At 39.6% G+C, this 18,477-nt stretch overlaps 1 protein-coding gene across 3 annotated transcripts in view; it reads left to right on the top strand.

Annotated features, from left to right (window-relative positions):
* Positions 1–3,706: 3,706 nt before the first annotated feature.
* The window catches only part of NARF (nuclear prelamin A recognition factor), a 29,770-nt gene continuing 14,999 nt past the window's right edge, over positions 3,707–18,477 (top strand). The window contains exons 1-6 of one of the 3 annotated variants that reach the window (XM_070739792.1): positions 3,707–3,965; positions 6,387–6,520; positions 9,407–9,487; positions 12,730–12,873; positions 14,412–14,544; positions 17,269–17,403. In XM_070739792.1, the coding sequence (XP_070595893.1) occupies positions 6,494–6,520; positions 9,407–9,487; positions 12,730–12,873; positions 14,412–14,544; positions 17,269–17,403 (520 nt within the window). In that variant the 5' untranslated portion in view covers positions 3,707–3,965; positions 6,387–6,493. Of the gene's footprint in view, positions 3,966–4,093; positions 4,571–6,386; positions 6,521–9,406; positions 9,488–12,729; positions 12,874–14,411; positions 14,545–17,268; positions 17,404–18,477 lie in introns of those variants that run through there. The other 2 variants (XM_070739794.1, XM_070739793.1) reach the window with 2 other exon arrangements.

Raw genomic sequence — 18,477 nt, 5'->3', positions numbered from 1 at the left:
AAAGTGCGCAGTGAAAGAATCCCACAATTCTGAATTTGAAAAGTTTGGGGCAATGATTACTATATACAAAGAAGATAAAACCTTCAATGAAATAACATTAAATGGAATATTGGCAGTTATTTTTAAAAAACCTATTTCTTTAACAGATTAAGATGCACGCTATGACCAAAAGTATTGTACCCTAGGTATCCAGCCTCAATATTCCCACTGATCTATAAAATTCCATCCCTTTGTTCCATCCCTTGTTCCTAGTTACATCACATATATGAAATGTTCAGTCTGACAGATGTAAGTACAGGTACCCTTATTTGTTTTTTCATGTTGTTTATTACTTCAAAGCAGATAGTTTTAAGACAGGGTACAAATATTATTAATAAAATAGTACAATCATAATGATAAGGAATAGAATATGGTAAATATTTGGTGTCAACAATGCACTATCAATACTCCAAAGCCTTCTAGGTAGTGAGGTCTTCTAGAAGGTCATAAGAGTGGATGCAATCTTTCATTTATGGAATAGAGTCAGGGGTGTCAAATTGGCAGCAAACGGGCTGGATGCATCATACCGTACATAAGCCACACCTACCCCAGCTCCACAATGGGAGAAAAAGTCACATGACAGCAACGTGACACAGCAAGTTTAATACCCGTGGAATAGACAGTTCAAAAAGACAGCAATCACCAGAGAAAATCCCTGCTAACAGGGATTTTCTCCTGACCACTTTACTGTAGATGGAAACCTTTAACAGGTATCCTTTAACTATTCATGTGGGGCCTGTTTGTAAAAGTTGTGTTTTTTTCCACAAGTTGTTTTATTTAACTCCACATATCCATACATATATCAATTCATATACCTTTAAAAATATCAAAAACATACATAATTACACAATTCTATCTGGTCTCTTATATTTCCATATCTGTACCTCTATCATATTAATAAGTTATCAGTCTGTATTCTTGTTTTTCTTTCTCACTGTCCTCTCACTCTCTCCATCTCTTCCATCTACCTTCCCTTCTCTCCTTCCTTCCTTCCTCTTCTCCAACTACTTCCTCTTTCTCCCTCTGAGCCTTTCCTTGAGTGATTTCAATTGGTCTTATATTAAACAGATTGATAGTATATTACTAATTATATTCTTTTGGTGTCTCTTCTCTTTTACAGTGTCTTAAAAATGTTTATAATCGTTATCCTTTAATTATTGGTATACACTTTAAAAATAATGCTACCTCCTTACATTCTAATTTTGTCATCTGGGTTACTTCATTTCTTCATCACTCCTAATCTTTTAATTTTGTACTCATTTTTCTTCAATTTCTAAGTATATTCATTTTCTGTCCAATTATAAAACTTTATCCAAATATTATAGTATTCAGATTCTTCTCTGTTTCTGAGTTTCATTGTCATTCTGTTCATTTCGGCGCAGTCCAACATTTTTAAAAGTATATCTTCTTCCGATGGGATCTTAGATCCTTTCCATTTTTGTGCAAATGTGATTCTTGCTGCTGTTATCACAAGTAAAATTCCCAGGCCCAAGCCTTATAGGGTTTTATAGGTAGCAATTGGCATGTTATTGCACTTGGAAACACAGTTGCCAATAAAGCTCTAGAAACAGCTGTGTAAAAGGATAGCAATGTAACTTGATCAATGACCACATGGACACTGTATTGTGGTACAACTGAAATTTCTTGATGGTCTTCAAAAGCTGTATCACACAGAACAAAGGATAATAATCTAGTCAAGAGATGGCAAGGTATGAGTGACTGCCCTCAACATGTTCTATTGCAGACAAGACTCCAACTGACATACCAGCTAGAGCTGGAAAAAAACCCGGCTTGCTAACTACAGCATTCACCTGCTCTTTTAATGGTAGTCATGAGTCATGATTTACAAATTGCAAGCTTATTCCCTAGGGGAGCATATGCATAACAGGAAACTTTTTTTTATTGTAAACTTCCTTAAAGCTGTAGTTTCTCTTTAGAATCTGCAAACAATCATTAAATAGGGTCTGGTTCAGTATCTTGCACACCTCAGTCCAACTGCGTAGCTATATTTGCCCAATGGAAACATAAAATATTTTGTAACGTATCATAACACAAATAGCGAAGAGTTCAAAGTACCTGTGGGTGCTGATGGATCAAAGGTTACATTTAAAAGCTCATATATCCAAAATTCTCAAACAAATTAACTTTGAGACACCCTAAAGGCAAAAATAAGGACTGTTCTATCAGTACAATTTGTGGAATTTCAATTTCTTTTCAACATTTTTAATATGTGTTTATTACTTAGATTTATAGAGCTGCTAAATCAGAAATAATAAGTAAACATTTAGAGGCGTGAATGTGATAAAATGTACATGAGTCAATACAGAAATACTAGCCTCGTGGGGAAATAAACAAAATTCAAATCACCCATTATTGACCTGACGTAATCCCAAATTGCCTCAGTCTCTAGTCTGCTGCTTCTCAACCTTGTCAGTTTAAGATGAGTAGACTTCAATTCCCAGAATCCCTCAGCCTGTAATCTGTGAGGCTGGCTGGGGAATTCTGGGAATCAAGGTCCACTTATCTTACATTTTTACAAAGTTGAAAAACACTAGCCTATTTAAAAAGCTAGGTTTTGAAAGCTTGTATAAAGATAATGGTATTCTAGAGCAGTGTTTCCCAACCTTGGCAACTTGAAGATATCTGGACTTCAACTCCCAGAATTCCCCAGCCAGCATTCGATGGCTGGGGAATTCTGGGAGTTGAAGTCCAAATATCTTCAAGTTGGCAAGGTTGGAAAACACTGGTCTGGAGAACAGGAAGAGCAACAAAGAATAGGTCTCGCAATGTGATAGAATATCAACATATTGACAATTTAGTTTATCGAATATACAGGAAAAAAAATACAGAAGGTGGTCCTGAAAATAACCAGATCTTATACCATATTGAAAACATACGTCTACAGCAACTGGGAAATGTAGTAATATTTACATTTGCAAATTCACTACTGCAGCATAATGTATGGCTTCTGGAGCTCCATTAAGGCAAATGTGTGGAATATTCCAATGATTATTATTGGCAGGATCTATCTATCTATCTATCTATCTATCTATCTATCTATCTATCTATCTATCTATCTATCTATCTATCTATCTATCTATCTATCTATCTATCTACCTACCTACCTACCTACCTACCTACCTTTCTTTCTATCTAATCTATCTAATCTGTATGCCACCCAACTCCCGAAGGACTTTGGGTGGCTAAGAACAAAATATCATATGAAAAACAATTTAAAAGAAAAAATTAAAAATTGGATGCCAATTTAACTCCAAATAGGTTTTTTAATATTTGTTCCTGATAAACTCAGTAAAGGAAAAACACAACAAAACTAAGCTTAATGATTGGTAAGTCCCTTAGTCCAATTCCTTAACCTGGACAAGATTTGGGTACCCCATAACCTCCAACATCCAAAGGACGCAAAAAGCTGTGGAAATTAGTTTGGAGGATTTGTTGAAGACACAAGAAAAACATCCCTAAAAAGAGGGGGACCTAGAAATAACAAGCCAGTGGGGAGAAATCGGACTAGATCACTTTTGGGTGCCTCACGGGTTGTGAGGGAAATGTAAATCTTGGGGAGAACCCGTCGTCGTCGTCGTCATTATTGCGGGGCTGTTTTTCACCTTTCTGACGAAAGGGGGCGCTGATTCTCGCTTTTAGCCACGCCAGTGCTCGAGAGTACGTGACAGCTCTCAGGTCTACAATGAACGCCGGCGAGCGGCGGGGGAAGAGGGAAGACCAGCGAGACTACCCCAAAATACGGAGGAGAAAGAAGGGCGGTTTGCACCGCGTTTTCTGCCATTTCAGGGCGCCCTTCGCCTCCTGACCCCTTCCCAGGCCGTAGCCGGGTGCTGGTGGTGGTGCTCCCGCTAAGTCCTCCTCCTCCTAGGCATGCCCTTTGTGACTTAAAGGGAATTCACCGCAAGGTACTGTGCCCGCTTTTGTTTCTTTCCCCTTTTGCTGCATGTGGGGATGAATCCACCCCCACCCCCCGCCCTTCATTTTATTTTATTATTATTATTCGCCCGCGTCAGGCACGGGCTTCGCCTTCTGTTCTTTGCGGGCGAGAAGTGACCGGGGGCGGCACCCGCTCCCGAAAGGAGATTCCCTCGTTGCGCGGCGTTTCGTGGCAGCCAAGAGCGCGGGGGACGCTGCTCCTCCTGCCTGCCGCGCGTGTTGTGTCGTGTGTGTGTGTGTGTCTCGTCTCTCCTAGATGAAATGCACCGCTTGGCTTGGCCCTGTTAACTGACGAGACGATATTTAAAAAAGAAAACAACAGAAAGCAACGCTTCGGCAGGGAAACCCTTTCACAGAGCAAGCAGAAGACAACTACTCTTGTGTTTGGTCTTAAGGAGAAGGGCAGGCGGAAGGAACCCACCCATGCTTTTTATAAGCCAGCGGAGCGAAACCTTCTCTGCACATTCTCGGTTAAGGGAACTGGAGACACAATAGTCAGCGTTGTTGGTTGTGTGCAAGCTGCCTGTGCACAGTCCCTGCTATTTACGCACGCGTGGCATTTGCCATTGGAAGGGTGGGTTGATCAAAAGCTATCAGGCTTCTGTGGAATCGTTTTTATTCGTTTATTTTTATTTATTTATTTGTTTTGTCAAGTACGTACTTGTGGTATACAAAGATATAACAATGTTTATATACATGATACCAGTAAGAGAGAAACAGGACGGAAGGTACCCTGGTGCACTTATTCACGCCCCTTGCTGAGCTCTTAGGAATTGGGAGAGGTCAACAGTGGATAGTCTAAGGGTAAAGTTTTGGGGGTTTAGTGATGATACTACAGAGTCAGGTCGTGAGTTCCATGCATCAACTACTCGGTTACTAAAGTCGTATTTCCTGCAGTCGAGTTTAGTGCAGTTTACTTTAAGTTTGTATCTGTTGTGTGCTCATGTGTTATTGTGGTTGAACCTGAAGTAGTCGTTGACGGGAAGGGCATTGTAGTAGATGATTTTATGGGCTATGCTTAGGTCATGTTTAAGGCGATGTAGTTTCTAAGCTTTCTAAGCCTAGGATTTAGGTTTAGAAAGCCTAAATTTTTAGAATTTAGGTATATTCCGGTCATTGTTATAAATCTGTTTATTCTGATCTTCTAATAAAGGCAACGATGCTGGGAGGGGATGCTGGCCGTTCCTCAGAGGGATGCTGGGCATTTGCTTCTATGCACCCCTGCTTCGGTCAGTTCGTAAGGACCGACCGTACACAGTGAGAATGACTCACAAATGACTCCTCCTTTTAACCGAGGGATAATGTTTTGGACTTCAGAGCTTGAAAGTTCTGAAGTGAAAGAAATCTTGGGCACGTTTGGTGGAGCTGTGACTTTATGGAAGGTGGTTGTGGCAGCACCTGTGGTCAGATGTTGCCTGACCCTGGCTTCTCTCAGGGTCATCCAGAAAGAATTATTGTTGAAGATTGTGATCCAGCAACATGAATGGTATGGGCACAGGCTCCATACCCATAGCATTAACAAAAAAATGGGGGCCTTAAGGGCATCAGGGACCAGAAGTTATCTGGTGCACCTTTTCCACAGCATTAAGGATATCTTGAAGTACTTTTCTTCTAGTAGTAGCAAAATTGTCGATGTTTGCAAAGTGCTGAGAAGAAACTGACAGTCTTGTGCTTTGGTCTCTTGGAGGAGAATTCCACTGCTGTGCTACATTCAAGAATGACTTGCATGCATTTTCTATGTACACTACTGTTTTGATATCTAAGATATGAAAGGCACTCATTCCCTTTCTTGAGAAGAAAGGTTTGCTGAAGTCCTTCTGGACTATGAGTAAAGCATGAAAATAACCTGATAAATTTCGTTTACACTCATGCGCACAGCTTCATGTTTCATCTCATGGTTATTCATGATATATACTATTAAATAAAAGATGGGGAAAAGTTTTCCCTTTTTGCCTTCTGCTCTATCCTCTCTGGACTTGAACAATGCATTTGGCTGTAATAACAACCATTTGCTTGGGTTCCCATTAGCAAAGAAGCAAAATCTGCTCATATATACGGAGCAATAAAATTGTGCGTCCTGGAGCTAATCATTGACAGGAAATAAAAAGTATTTTCGTTTGACAGATTTTCCACATCACGCCAGTTGAGGAGGCAAAGAGAGTTGAGGCAATTGCTATTTTCGTTAGTTCTGCAAAGTGAGAGGATTAAAAACTTCCACTTTTCAGCAGAAATAGGACTGGCAGCTGAGCAGTCAGGTGGTTCCCTCCTTCAAAGTTTCTTACTGGCTCTAGAAAGTCTCATTCAAAAGAAAGGGCAGAATAGGGCTGGAAAACTGGAATAATAATGAGGGAAATCCACTACAGCTCTTTTGCTGTTTTTCATTATTCCAGACAGGTGGAAAGCAGGAACGCTGGCTCCTTTTTCTGAGCACATCTGGCAGCAACTCAAGAGAGACCCAATTTTGCCAAAATAAAAAGTACCAAAGACAGACCTACCAATGAAGTGTGAAAATTGCACCAAAAAGGTAAGTCTTGTTTTTATTTTTTATATCATGCCACATTCCCAATTCACAAATACTGGGCAAAAAACCTTTGGCCAGTCTCTCTCTCTGAGCCTTCTCAAGGTAGTTATGCTTGGGGTGAAAACAGGAGAGAGTACTTATGTTGTTTTGAGCTCCTGAAAGAACGGTGCAATATAAATCTAGTATATAGAGACACCTGTGTATCTTTTGAAAAAGAGCCCAGTGAAACTTACTCAAATATATTTGCAAATAAATATGAAGCTTTCTGCTCTTGTGGTTATGGTTGTTTCTCCTATCCAGAAAGAAATGGAAAGTGATAATTAAAAGTAACCTATCCGGATAGAAAATACTTTTTTTTAATCTCCAAAACTTGGTTTATGAATTGGAGAAAAAGTAAATAATTGATGGCTGGGATGAGAATAATTTTAAACCAACAGTATAATGGAACCTTTTACTTACCATTACTATGGTGTTCAAAGTGGAGCAAAGTTATAAATGTGCATTTATAGCATGAAGTAATAAAGATAGATTGCATTTCAACTCCGTTCGGTTGTACCTTTCCAAGAATCTTGGACTTCAATGTAGATACATAGTTTTTGACTGGTGTGGTCATACTGGCTGGAAATTATAGAAAGATTTGGGAGTTACCAGTTTAGGGGAAGTTGCTGTTACATTTCTGCATAAGTAAGAAATAAATGGCATTAATGCTTTAGCTGTTTAACCCAAGAATTTCCATGAATTTCATGAGTTTACTTCTTCATTTATTTAATGTTCAGTATTGTAGTTGACCAGGACAGTACATGGCCCTTTTTGATGTTAGGATCATATAGTCCATAGTTAATACTATTGGGAAAAATTTGGAGACTTTTTTCCTTATTGAGTGGGGGGAAAGGGGGGAGAGACACAGGCTCAGATTCTATGTGTATATTGTATGCTGACCTTGTTTTTGTATTTCTAACTCCTTTTAGCTTATCACCAATGTTGTTCCTTCACAGGCTCACCACTTGTGTGGATGGGGTCTTATTTTGTCCAGGTTGTTAAGAAAATCCCTTATTTTCCCCTGTCATTTTTAAACTTCTTTTTGCCTTTTGTGAGTGGGACATGTTATTAGAAATACTTAATGTGTACTACGTTTTATTTATCAGGATGAAAGTGGAAAAGTTACATTAACCAACAGATCAAATTTGAAAACTGGTTTCTATATCATTAAAAATACCATGGAAAACAACTAGCACAGACTGTTTTCATTGCTTTCCTTAAAAACAATTAGTGCTGCATCAAATGTAGATCGTTCAGATCACCTAATACTATAATTCCATAATGTTAATATAAATGTAATATATTAAAACGCAGAAGGATGATACATTCCAGTTATTCTGACATGTTTTTTTAAAATAATTATATACACAACATTAATTGAACTAGAACCAAGAGGAACAGGAATATTTTGGGAAGTGGATGGTAATATAAAGTGCTTCAGTTCCTTTTTCAGACTTTTTGTATTGTTATTTGCTCTGAATTTAATTTGACTAGGATAAGGCATTATCCAGAAATATATTGGAGGGGAGTAGTAATTAAAACAAAATAATGACAATCTGACCTGATTCTAGAAGGTACATATTTTTATTCTACTTCTTACAAAAAAAGGTTGCCAAAGTCCATTGACTTCAACTACTTTAGGGATCTTTGTGTGCGGTGGATATATTATATGCATTTTTGTAGAGGTTTTAGAATAAATACATTTCTGCTCCCTTCTCTTGAAGACTTTTCAGTTATGCTGGTCCTTTTTTGTTTGTTTTTTGTAATGAGTTATTTAATTGTTTATATTTCTGAACATAGTTTATACTTTAGGAATAATATTTTTTTACATTTATGTCCTGTTGTAATATACACTTTTTAAATTTTACCTTTATAACAGTTCTGACAGCTAGCTAGTCACTTAGCAAAGGCAGAAACTAAGGAGTTTAATGTTTGAAATTAGCAAGTTGTCCACCTCCCAAAGACCTTAGGCAACTTTTGTTATAGTAGAGAGCAGCTAACTGGCAACCTTGTATATTGGAGTTACTGGAGTGGCTTTAGGGGTGGCTTTAGCAGATGTTAGCCTGGCGGGGCCAGGAGGTAGGCTATTGTGAATGCTTACCTGTGTGTAGGCGGGAGGAGGCAGTTCTGTGGATGCGTGTGGCGAAGGTGAAGTAGGGCGAGCAAACGTCAGGTGAGTGGGGCGGGTGAGCAAGCAGCAACCAGGAGAGGGACAACTGGTTTGGAGATGTGGCCTGCTAGTCATTGCTACCAGTTCGGCAACCCATGCTAAATTACCACTAATGGTTGGCCCAAACTGGTGTGATCCGGGAGCAACCCACCACTGATCTAGACCTCAGTTTTCATATTTGCTGCCATTGGAGACAGAAAAATACTTAGTATATTTCCCATCATCTGGATTTCCTTCCTTTCACTTTTTTCCTTTTGCCCTCTGAGATGGCAGCAATTCCTTTACTGTATCCCAGTAAATTGTTCTGAAGCTAAATACAGTCAAGTCTGGTTAGACTATTACTATTAAATTCCAGGCCGGTAGAAAACATTCCAGAAGAAAGTAGCAGTAAACTATGATGTTGCCAAGAAAAGTGCAAGGTTGCATTTGTGTATGTACCAGAATTCGAGTTCAAATTGATTGTTTCTTTGCCTTAAATGCACCTTGCCTTATCAATAATATTATATAAATTATTAGCCATGTACGTTGTTTGGTTACGTTTTGCTAGCTATATACAGTTCCCATTTGGTGATCCCATGGACAGGTTTTTCCATCCTCTTTTATTCTACTTCAGTGCCTTTAATCATTGATTATGTTGATTGATGATTGATTGACAAGTGATTTTTTATGCTATGTTTCAGGAATGTAGTAAAAAACAGAAGAGTGATGATCCACAAAATGCAGCAGTTGATGTTCTCAATTCAAATGATGAAAACGAAGAGGTAAATTTCCTTTAGATGAATCTCTGAATTGCATTGCTCTCCAGACAGTTTAAATTAATCCTGACTGGGCATTTCTGAAGGTGTCTGAAATGAAGATAACCTCCATCTTCCATGAATTTAAGCATTTAGTTGCAACATATTCTTGTGGTTTGCAGCCAGCGTGCTTTTCTTGTTCAGTTTGATAAATTATAGTGCAGCAGTTAGATTTCTGAATGATAGACTATTGAAAAGATTATAATTCTGAACAATTCCCACCATGTTACAATCCTGATTTTCCTAATCATACATTTTACTCAGCCTGCTAAAGATTAATGAAATTATTCTACATTTAAAGGAAGCTCTTTGGAAAAAAAGCATACCCAGAATCCAGTGGTAATATTTAATGCAGTACAAATTCATTTACTTTGAGAATTAAGTGAAGTAATTAAAATGATTATTTGTGTAATAATTTTAATTACTTCACTTAATTCTCAAAGTAAATGAATCTTTAAAGCCACAGGAATTAGTCTCAGCTCACTTTTAAGATCCTTCGTAAATATCGTTCACAGAAATATTTGCTGTTTGAGAAATATGTGACCAGTTGACCTAAGTAAATATTTTGTTGCTTGCCTCTTGCAGTGGCAATTTATGCCAACTACAGTTTTTGCCTTCTTTTGCTCCCGCATGTGGCCTTGATCTTGTCCTTAGCCTAGTGTGGGATAATATTAAATCCTGCTTTGCTGTATCAGGGTTAAAGTGGTATTTTCCAAGGTCAGTTTCAACATGTGTAACTTGGCAGCTTTGGAAGGAAGTCAAGTGATTGGGAACAAAAGCCACAGAGACAGGAGAGAGATTGGGAAGGTTTGCCTATTTGCCGATGACTCTAAAGTGTGCAATAGGGTTGATATTACTGGAGGCGTCGGCAATATGGTAAATGATTTAGCTTTACTAGATAAATGGTCAAAGCAATGGAAACTGCAGTTTAATGTTTCCAAATGTAAAATAATGCACTTGGGGAAAAGGAATCCTCAATCTGACTATTGTATTGGCAGTTCTGTGTTAGCAAATACTTCAAAAGAAAAGGATTTAGGCGTAGTGATTTCTGACAGTCTCAAAATGGGTGAACAGTGCAGTCAGGCAGCAGGGAAAGCAAGTAGGATGCTTGGCTGCATAGGTCTTAAGTATAAAACGTATCAGGAAAGACTTAATGAACTCAATCTGTATAGTCTGGAGGACAGAAGGAAAAGGGGGGACATGATCGAAACATTTAAATATATTAAAGGGTTAAATAAGGTCCAGGAGGGAAGTGTTTTTAATAGGAAAGTGAACACAAGAACAAGGGGACACAATCTGAGGTTAGTTGGGGGAAAGATCAAAAGCAACATGAGAAAATATTATTTTACTGAAAGAGTAGTAGATCCTTGGAACAAACTTCCAGCAGACGTGGTAGATAAATCCACAGTAACTGAATTTAAACATGCCTGGGATAAACATATATCCATCCTAAGATAAAATACAGAAAATAGTATAAGGTCAGACCTCGATGGACCATGGGGTCTTTTTCTGCCGTCAGACTTCTATGTTTCTATGTTTCTATGGTAAAGAGATAGCCAATTGCATACCAGTGGAATATGAATTAATTGAATTGGATTGAACTTAACTGAATAAATGAATTTATAAGGTTTCTAACCGTTCAAGAATTGGGGGAAGATAATCTTTCAACTTGTCATTGGAGAAAAGTTGCTAGGATTTTATTCAAATCAGACATTGATTATGCAGCAGAGAGAGAGGATTACTTCAAAAATCAACTAACCTTACTGCGATAGGATATACCGCTGTCTTCGTCTGAATAATAGCATTCAAAATACAGAGGAGAAATCAGGATGAAACCTTTCCACTTTGCTTTTCACTCAACCAGCCCCTCTTGCTTGGGCTTTTCCCGTCCTTCCCAGAGATTGCCTCTGCTGATGGTAGGCGGGCCCTGTGATGCTTCCCCAGCTCGGGAGATGCTTCGGGAGGAAAAGGCAGCTGCAGGTGGTGGCTGGCATGCGGGGGGATGGCCCTCGTAGCCTGGAAAAGTGCAGGCTTTCTGGATGGGACTTACACAAACTGCTGTGCTGCAAAAGATTCTCTGTCCCAGGCAAAAGCAGCAGTGGGGAGAAGCAGCAGCCTCTGACCTGGAGAGAACATGATGGAACCCTCCATGTGTTCTCCAGTGACATGGGAGAGAGAGAGTGTGTGTGTGTCTTTTGCAGCACTGCCCTTTGGGTCCTGGTAAGTCCAGAAAATGCTGCGCAGAGAGAGAAACAGTATTCAACCTGTTTCTCTCTGCTGGGCTTTCCGGATGTGACTTACGCAGAGAAACAGCCAGGTTGAAGCCTGGTACTTTTAGTGCCTGTGAGGAACTGATACTTGGAGCAGTTTTGCAGCTTGTTACGGAGGAGGATCACTCCTCAGCCCCAGCCATGTGTTTTCAAGCCCGGGCTGCTTGGAGTGAAAAGCTATTGCAACAGCCCAGGCTTGAAACGCATGGTTGGGGCTGAGGAGTGATCCTCCTCCTTAACTCCAAAACTGCTCCAAGCATCAGTTCCTCGTGGGGGCCGGCATTCCTTCCCCTCTGCCACCAGCCATGGGAGGAAGGTAGGGTTGCGAGAGCAGTGGGGACATTGAGGGGGCTATGGCAAGCTCTGGGGATGGGGCATAGGGGTCAGTGCAACCATAATTTACCTGTAGGCAGAAGGAGGCATCTCAGCTGGGGTTCAGGGCAGACACCATGTGGGAACTGGGAAGGCAGCTTAGGCGGTGAGGAGTAAGTGAGTGGGCGGGGCAGTGCCAAAAAATTAAAATTAAAAAGACAAAAACAAGATGATACTGCATTGACAGTGCTAGAAATTCAGCTTCTACATATGTGCAGAAGAAGAAAAAACCGGGGGGGAAATCCCCCCCCCAAATAAAAACAAATACAAAAAAAAAGATGGCGGCATCCATTGACTGGCACCAACTGATCTGGTTCGATGACATCATCATGACATCACTAGCGGCTTGCTGCAAGTTTGGACGAACCAGTCTGAACCGGTAGGAACCCACCTCTGTGCTGCTTCTAATTCAAGCATTACAGACAGAACATTTATCAGTTGTGCGGTACTTAATTATTCATTACTTCTTATTTCAGGAATAACTGCACTATGTTCTTTTATTTATTTATTTATTTATTTCATCGTTGCATTTTCTTAATTAGTTTTTTAAAATTTATTTATTTCCAGAAAAGTGAATTCCATAAGTTGGCTAATGCTAAAATATTCCTTAGTGACTGTTTAGCTTGTGACAGTTGCATTACGGCAGAGGAAGCAATCAAAGTTTACCAGCAGAATTCAAATGAGTTCTTCCATGTCCTGAATCTTAATAAGGTAAAGGTGATGGTGTTTATTTGTTTATACATGCCCAGGAAGTTTTCTGCCCTAACATGTCACTCTAAAACATTGTTTTACATCCAACATTTTGTTTTCTTTACTTTGCCTTCCCTGTTTCCTACTTTTAGATTTTATGCTCTGAGATCTTTCCTTAAAGGCTGTTCTCAATTCTTTGGTATTTCTCTCCATACTCATAGCCAAACATCTGCTACTTGTTCATAATATTCAAAACTCTTGAAATCCATTGCTTCTAATTAGTGACTTCTTGGTGCTAAAAAGAACAATGTTGCTGGTGACAGCCATTGTTTTCCCAGGGATACTATTTGGATGGTATTTTAAAAATTCTCTTCTTTTTTTAATACCATCCATCAGGTTTTCCACTAAATCTCCTGGCATCAATTTTGAATAATTCCAAAGTACCGTATACCTTTTTATTTCAGTGCCAAAATCCTGCCTCTCTTATTTCTTTCTGAGTTATTGGAGAGACAAAACAATTGATCTCATTTTAAAGCTTTTCCTCTCTTTCTACTTGTTACTGCACACCGGTTTGCTTTCTTTTTTAGCCTTTACCCTGCATCCTTTTTTCTTCCTGCATGCAATGTGGAAGGCCTTATCCAATTAAATCCCTTAATTTGTTTTCTCTGCCCTACCTTTTTTCATTCAGCACGCCCACGTTTACATACTTCTATTAATCTTCCTCCTACTCCCTCTTTCCTTTTCTAATCCAAAAAACTCCTTTCCTCCCCTAGATTGGATTTCCCACCCCACTTCTGCTCTCTTTGCTATAGTTTCCTGTCTTTAAATGTAAATTTGTGAGCAGGTTTTTAGTTGTGAGTGTATCTTCTGAATGTTTTATGATACACACCTTTCCAATGCTGGGATTTTTTTTTTTTTGCTTTCTATTATTATTTTAGTTATGTGTTGTTCTGATGTGGCTATTTATTATTATGGGGATATTTTGTTTTTGTCTCATTTTGACTTTGAGGTTTAACTCTGAATTGGCACCATGTAAAAAGCAACATTGAAATCTATTTACCTTTCCTATCAGTTCGGAAGCACATGCTTTTTCACCCTCTGCACATGCTCAGAAAGCTTTGTGCGTGCACAGAGGGTAAAAAACAAGAAAATGGCGACATCCAGATGGGTAGGCAGAACCTCGCGCTGCTTCTGCCAATGATCCCTCTGACTTTAGAAAACACACAGCGTGTGTGTTTTTGGAAACTGCTGCATGCTGCAGTCGTGCAGCCTCTCGTATTAGAAAATGATGTGCAGCAGTTGGAAACTGCTGCATGCTATTCTCTCATTATGTGTGGGGCTGTACAGCTTAGAGGGAACATTGGCCTCTGCTACCGGTTATTTGAACCACTGACAGATGCTGCTACCTGTACACCTGAACTGGACCCAACCCCTGGTAAAAAGTCCAATTTACTTTTGTGTGAAGCAACACTGCTTGATGTAAGAAAGCCATCTCTTATATAAGCTATGCTCTAAATGTTTGCACTTAACACACCCATGTGTTTTATTTTGCTTTCCAGAAGTGTGATACCTCAAAACACAAAGTATTGGCAGTGTCTATATGTCCTCAATCCTTGCCTTATTTTGCTGCTAAATTCAATCTTTCAGTAACAGAAGCAGCTAGGAGACTTTGTGGCTTCCTCAAAAGTCTTGGTAAGTTTTTCTATTAGATGACGAAATAATGGAAAGCTGAAGACTTCAGTATAATTTGCTATAACTAATAAATAAGACAGCATTAAAAACTTGTTGTATCTTTAAAAAAACAATGTTGTTTTCTTGGAATTTTTTTTTATAGCATGTGAATCAGAGTGCAGGCAAGGATTGCAAAACGGTTGAGATAAGTAAGCTGTTTATGGATATGACTGCAAATGTTATAAATGGGTATATAATTAGGCAGTTCAGAAAAGGAAAGAACACATACAAATCTTTTCTCATTATGTTTTTGTTCATAATCAAGGCATTTAAATGTTTGCACACAATAAAAATGCCTAATATAGAGTTTTAAATCTTTCCAAGAATTGCACATCTCCTGGAGATAGTCAATTGCCACCGGAGAGGATTAAAGGGAAAGACCAGGACTGCATTTGCTTGCCATCTTTATCCAAAGTTCTAGGCCAGTGATGGTGAACCTTTTTTCCCTCGGGTGCCAAAAGAGCATGCGCGTGCGCTACTGCACATGCGTGAGTGCCCACACCCATAATTCAATGCCTGGGGAGGGTGAAAACAGCTTCCCCCACCCCCGGAGGCCCTCTAGAGGCCGGAAACAGACTGTTTCCCAACTTCTGGTGGGCCCAGTAGGCTCGTGTTTCACTCTTCCCGGGCTCCAAAGACCCCCTATTCCCCTGGAGGCTCTCTGGAATCCAAAAATGCCATCCCAGAGCCTCTCTGTGAGCCAAAAATCAACTGGCCGACACACACATGCATGTTGGAGCTGAGCTAGGGCAACGGCTCACGTACCGGCAGATATGGCTCTGCATGCCACCACTGGCACCCATGCCATAGGTTTGCCATCACTGTTCTAGGCATTTGGGCTGACACTGGGAGAAGAGATCTGCATGCTTCCACCTTGATTGTATGCTTTTGCATGGGGAGAGACCCATATTCCAAGGCTATCAAACTCGCATTGTCCCATCGTCACTTGACATATCGCAACCTTTTTCGCCTTAGCTAAACTAGGGGTGGGCGTGGCCAGTACGTGACGCATCTGGCCCTCAGGCTGCGAGTTTGAAACCCCTGCTCTATTCAATATGCAAGAGGACATTATTTGAATGCAAGAACAAAAATGATCCTGATGTTATACAAAAGCATTCTTTTACATAAATCAATGGTCTTCTCAGCTTTAAAAAAAATATTTAGTATACTGCTTGAAGGAAAAGAGGCAAATGCTATTGTTAATTCAGCTACGAGGGTCACCCAGAAAGTAATGCACCACATTTTTATTCTTCAACAATTATTTATTGAACACAATGAAACTTACACACAAGAAAGAATGATGTTTCTTCTACACTCCCTATTTTTCCACATAATCTCCATCCCATTCAGTGGCCTTCCTCCAACGAGACACAAGGATGTGTATGCCCTGTCGGTACCAGTCCTTGTTCTGGACATGAAGCCCATTTCTGCACTGTGCAAATCACCTCTAATGGCCTCACCCTCTGTGCCCAGCGACTAACCGTACTTCTGTTGACTGCAGATTCTCCATAAACTGTACACAAACGTTTGTGTATGTTCCCAACAGTTTCTTTCTCCGCAGTGAGAAATTCAGTGACGACACGCTGCTTCTAACGTACATCACTTATAGACACCATTTCGAAACACTGCTGCAGCTATGCTATCTGTCTGAAGAAATGCAAAATTTACACACGGACTCCTGACAATTCAAATAATGTATATCTAAAGTTTTGCATTTGTACCATTACTGTAGGCTGATTAAAAAAATGTGCATTACTTTCTGGGCGACCCTCGTATAAGTTGGTATTTTAGAAAGGTGTGGAACCGGAAAAGAGGAATTTGTTATGGAACTAAAGATGTGTTGAAAGCTTGTATTCCTTTCACATTTTACCCAGTGGGTGAATCACTGTTTTTTAAAAAAAATCTTGCCCGTGAACTTACAAGATCACCAATTCCTTGTCCTAGTTGCAGATGACTAAAAGTCATACAGACTTGACCTGGGTTTTTAGCATCCAAAAATAGGCATCAGTTTCCCATACAACATGATTTCCATTTTCTTCAGAATTTAAACTGAGAATATACAACACAGCAACAAATACATCTCCATTTAAAAGGATATCGGGAGATAATTGAAAACTTTTGCTTAAGAGCCTCTGTCAGGCAAAACAATACTAAGCATGAAAGGCACAATATATGGTGTATACTTCGAAATGTTTCCTATAGTTTTGTCCTTCAGAGCCTAGCATTTCTTGCTTACTTTAGAAAAAAAAACCCACTTTATTTGTGGTTCTCCACAATAGTTGCCCATGCCCTTTACTCTTGAAAGTTTATCTCATGACTATGTATATTCTCTGTCTTTGTCTTTTTTTCATTCTCCATTGCCCTAATGAATGATAAAGAATCCACATAGGGAATTAATGGTAGGAAGGAGAGTAAAACAACAGGAAATGGGATAGGTTACAGGAACAACATATTTGAAGGTTTGATCAAATTCCTCAGTGGGAAGGAAGGTCTGTTAACATATTCTGTAGACTTAAAGATGATCTTTTAGGCTGCTGCTTGGATTGGTGGGTGGAGAGGTTTCATTTAAATCTTTTCCGTGTGAAAATAAAGTTTCCGCATGAAATGCAGAGGACACATGCCAAAAACCAGCTTTGTCTGAAGAAAAAAAAAGTAATTCACGTCTGTAATTGGTCTGTTTTCTAGGAGTGCATTATGTATTTGACACCACAATAGCTGCTGACTTCAGTCTTCTGGAGAGTCAGAAGGAATTTGTGCAACGGTACCGCCAACAGAATCAGGAGGAGCATGTTTTGCCAATGTTTTCTTCTGCCTGTCCAGGTGAGAAATCTAAATCCAGACATGCTGTAATTTGCTTCTCCAGAGTTTGCTGTAATGGGAGATTGAGGCATAGCTCTGGCTGGAAGGAATGGCGGCTTTGGTTGAAAGCACACAGGACATCTGGTTGTGAATGGCAAACACTGACTTTGAGCAGCAGAAGGGGTGTATTTCTATATGGTAACCAGGAAGTGCTCTGAGTCCAGTCTCCAGCTTTTCTATAACCCTACTTCTAGAGTTCTGCCTTGGAGCTGACTCTGCAGAAAAGGTCTGGGTGCTTGTTTCAATAAAGATAAACACCTTCTGGAGCCTGCTTCTTATACACCAAGGCAGTCTGGGTGATCATGCAATGGCAAATGTGTGAAAGTGCAAGGCTAGACGTAATACCCTGAACTTTGCATTTCTTCTTATCAAAACAGATACTTGGAGGTCACTCAATTTACAGAGTGACTCATGCTATAAACTGGTTCTTGACTCAGCTCATTAAACTTTGCTGAGACTTGTTTGATCAGAAATTATAAGACTTGGAAGCTCTGGAAGCTCACCTTTGCTGAGATGAATTATTATAAATGATTTATGGGACCACTCTGTTTGTTTCAAGGAGCCACTGCTGCATTACACATTACATTTTGTTTACATAACTTGCAACATGTATACCAGTGTATTACAACAAAGTCATTATACATAATACATTTTTTTTCACTCTCTGCTAGAAGTTTTCTATCTGCAAATGTGTATGGGTAGATATGAGAGGGTGAAGCCAAAAAAGACAAGAGAGGATAAGGAAAAGCAAGTGCATGCTCAGATAAGTTTGGACAGAAGTATCAGCCAGCTGCTGTGGCTTGCACTAGGCTTTCAGAAGGGAACTAAGAAGATTTGCAAATTGGGGGGAATAAAGTGACATTTGTTTTTCCAGGTGAATTGAAAGTATCTTCGTGGCTTCTTCTGATCCGAACCTTAAGTAGAGCCGTTATTGAAGAAAGAATCACATCCACTAAGAATCTTACTTACTTACTTACTTATTTATTTACATTGGAAGGTACCTTGTAGGTCATCTAGTCCAACACACACACACAC

The sequence above is a fragment of the Erythrolamprus reginae genome, chromosome 2 (assembly GCF_031021105.1).
Source record: "Erythrolamprus reginae isolate rEryReg1 chromosome 2, rEryReg1.hap1, whole genome shotgun sequence".
NCBI classification, from domain to species: Eukaryota; Metazoa; Chordata; class Lepidosauria; order Squamata; family Dipsadidae; genus Erythrolamprus; species Erythrolamprus reginae.
This window is presented reverse-complemented; position numbering and strand designations above follow the sequence as displayed.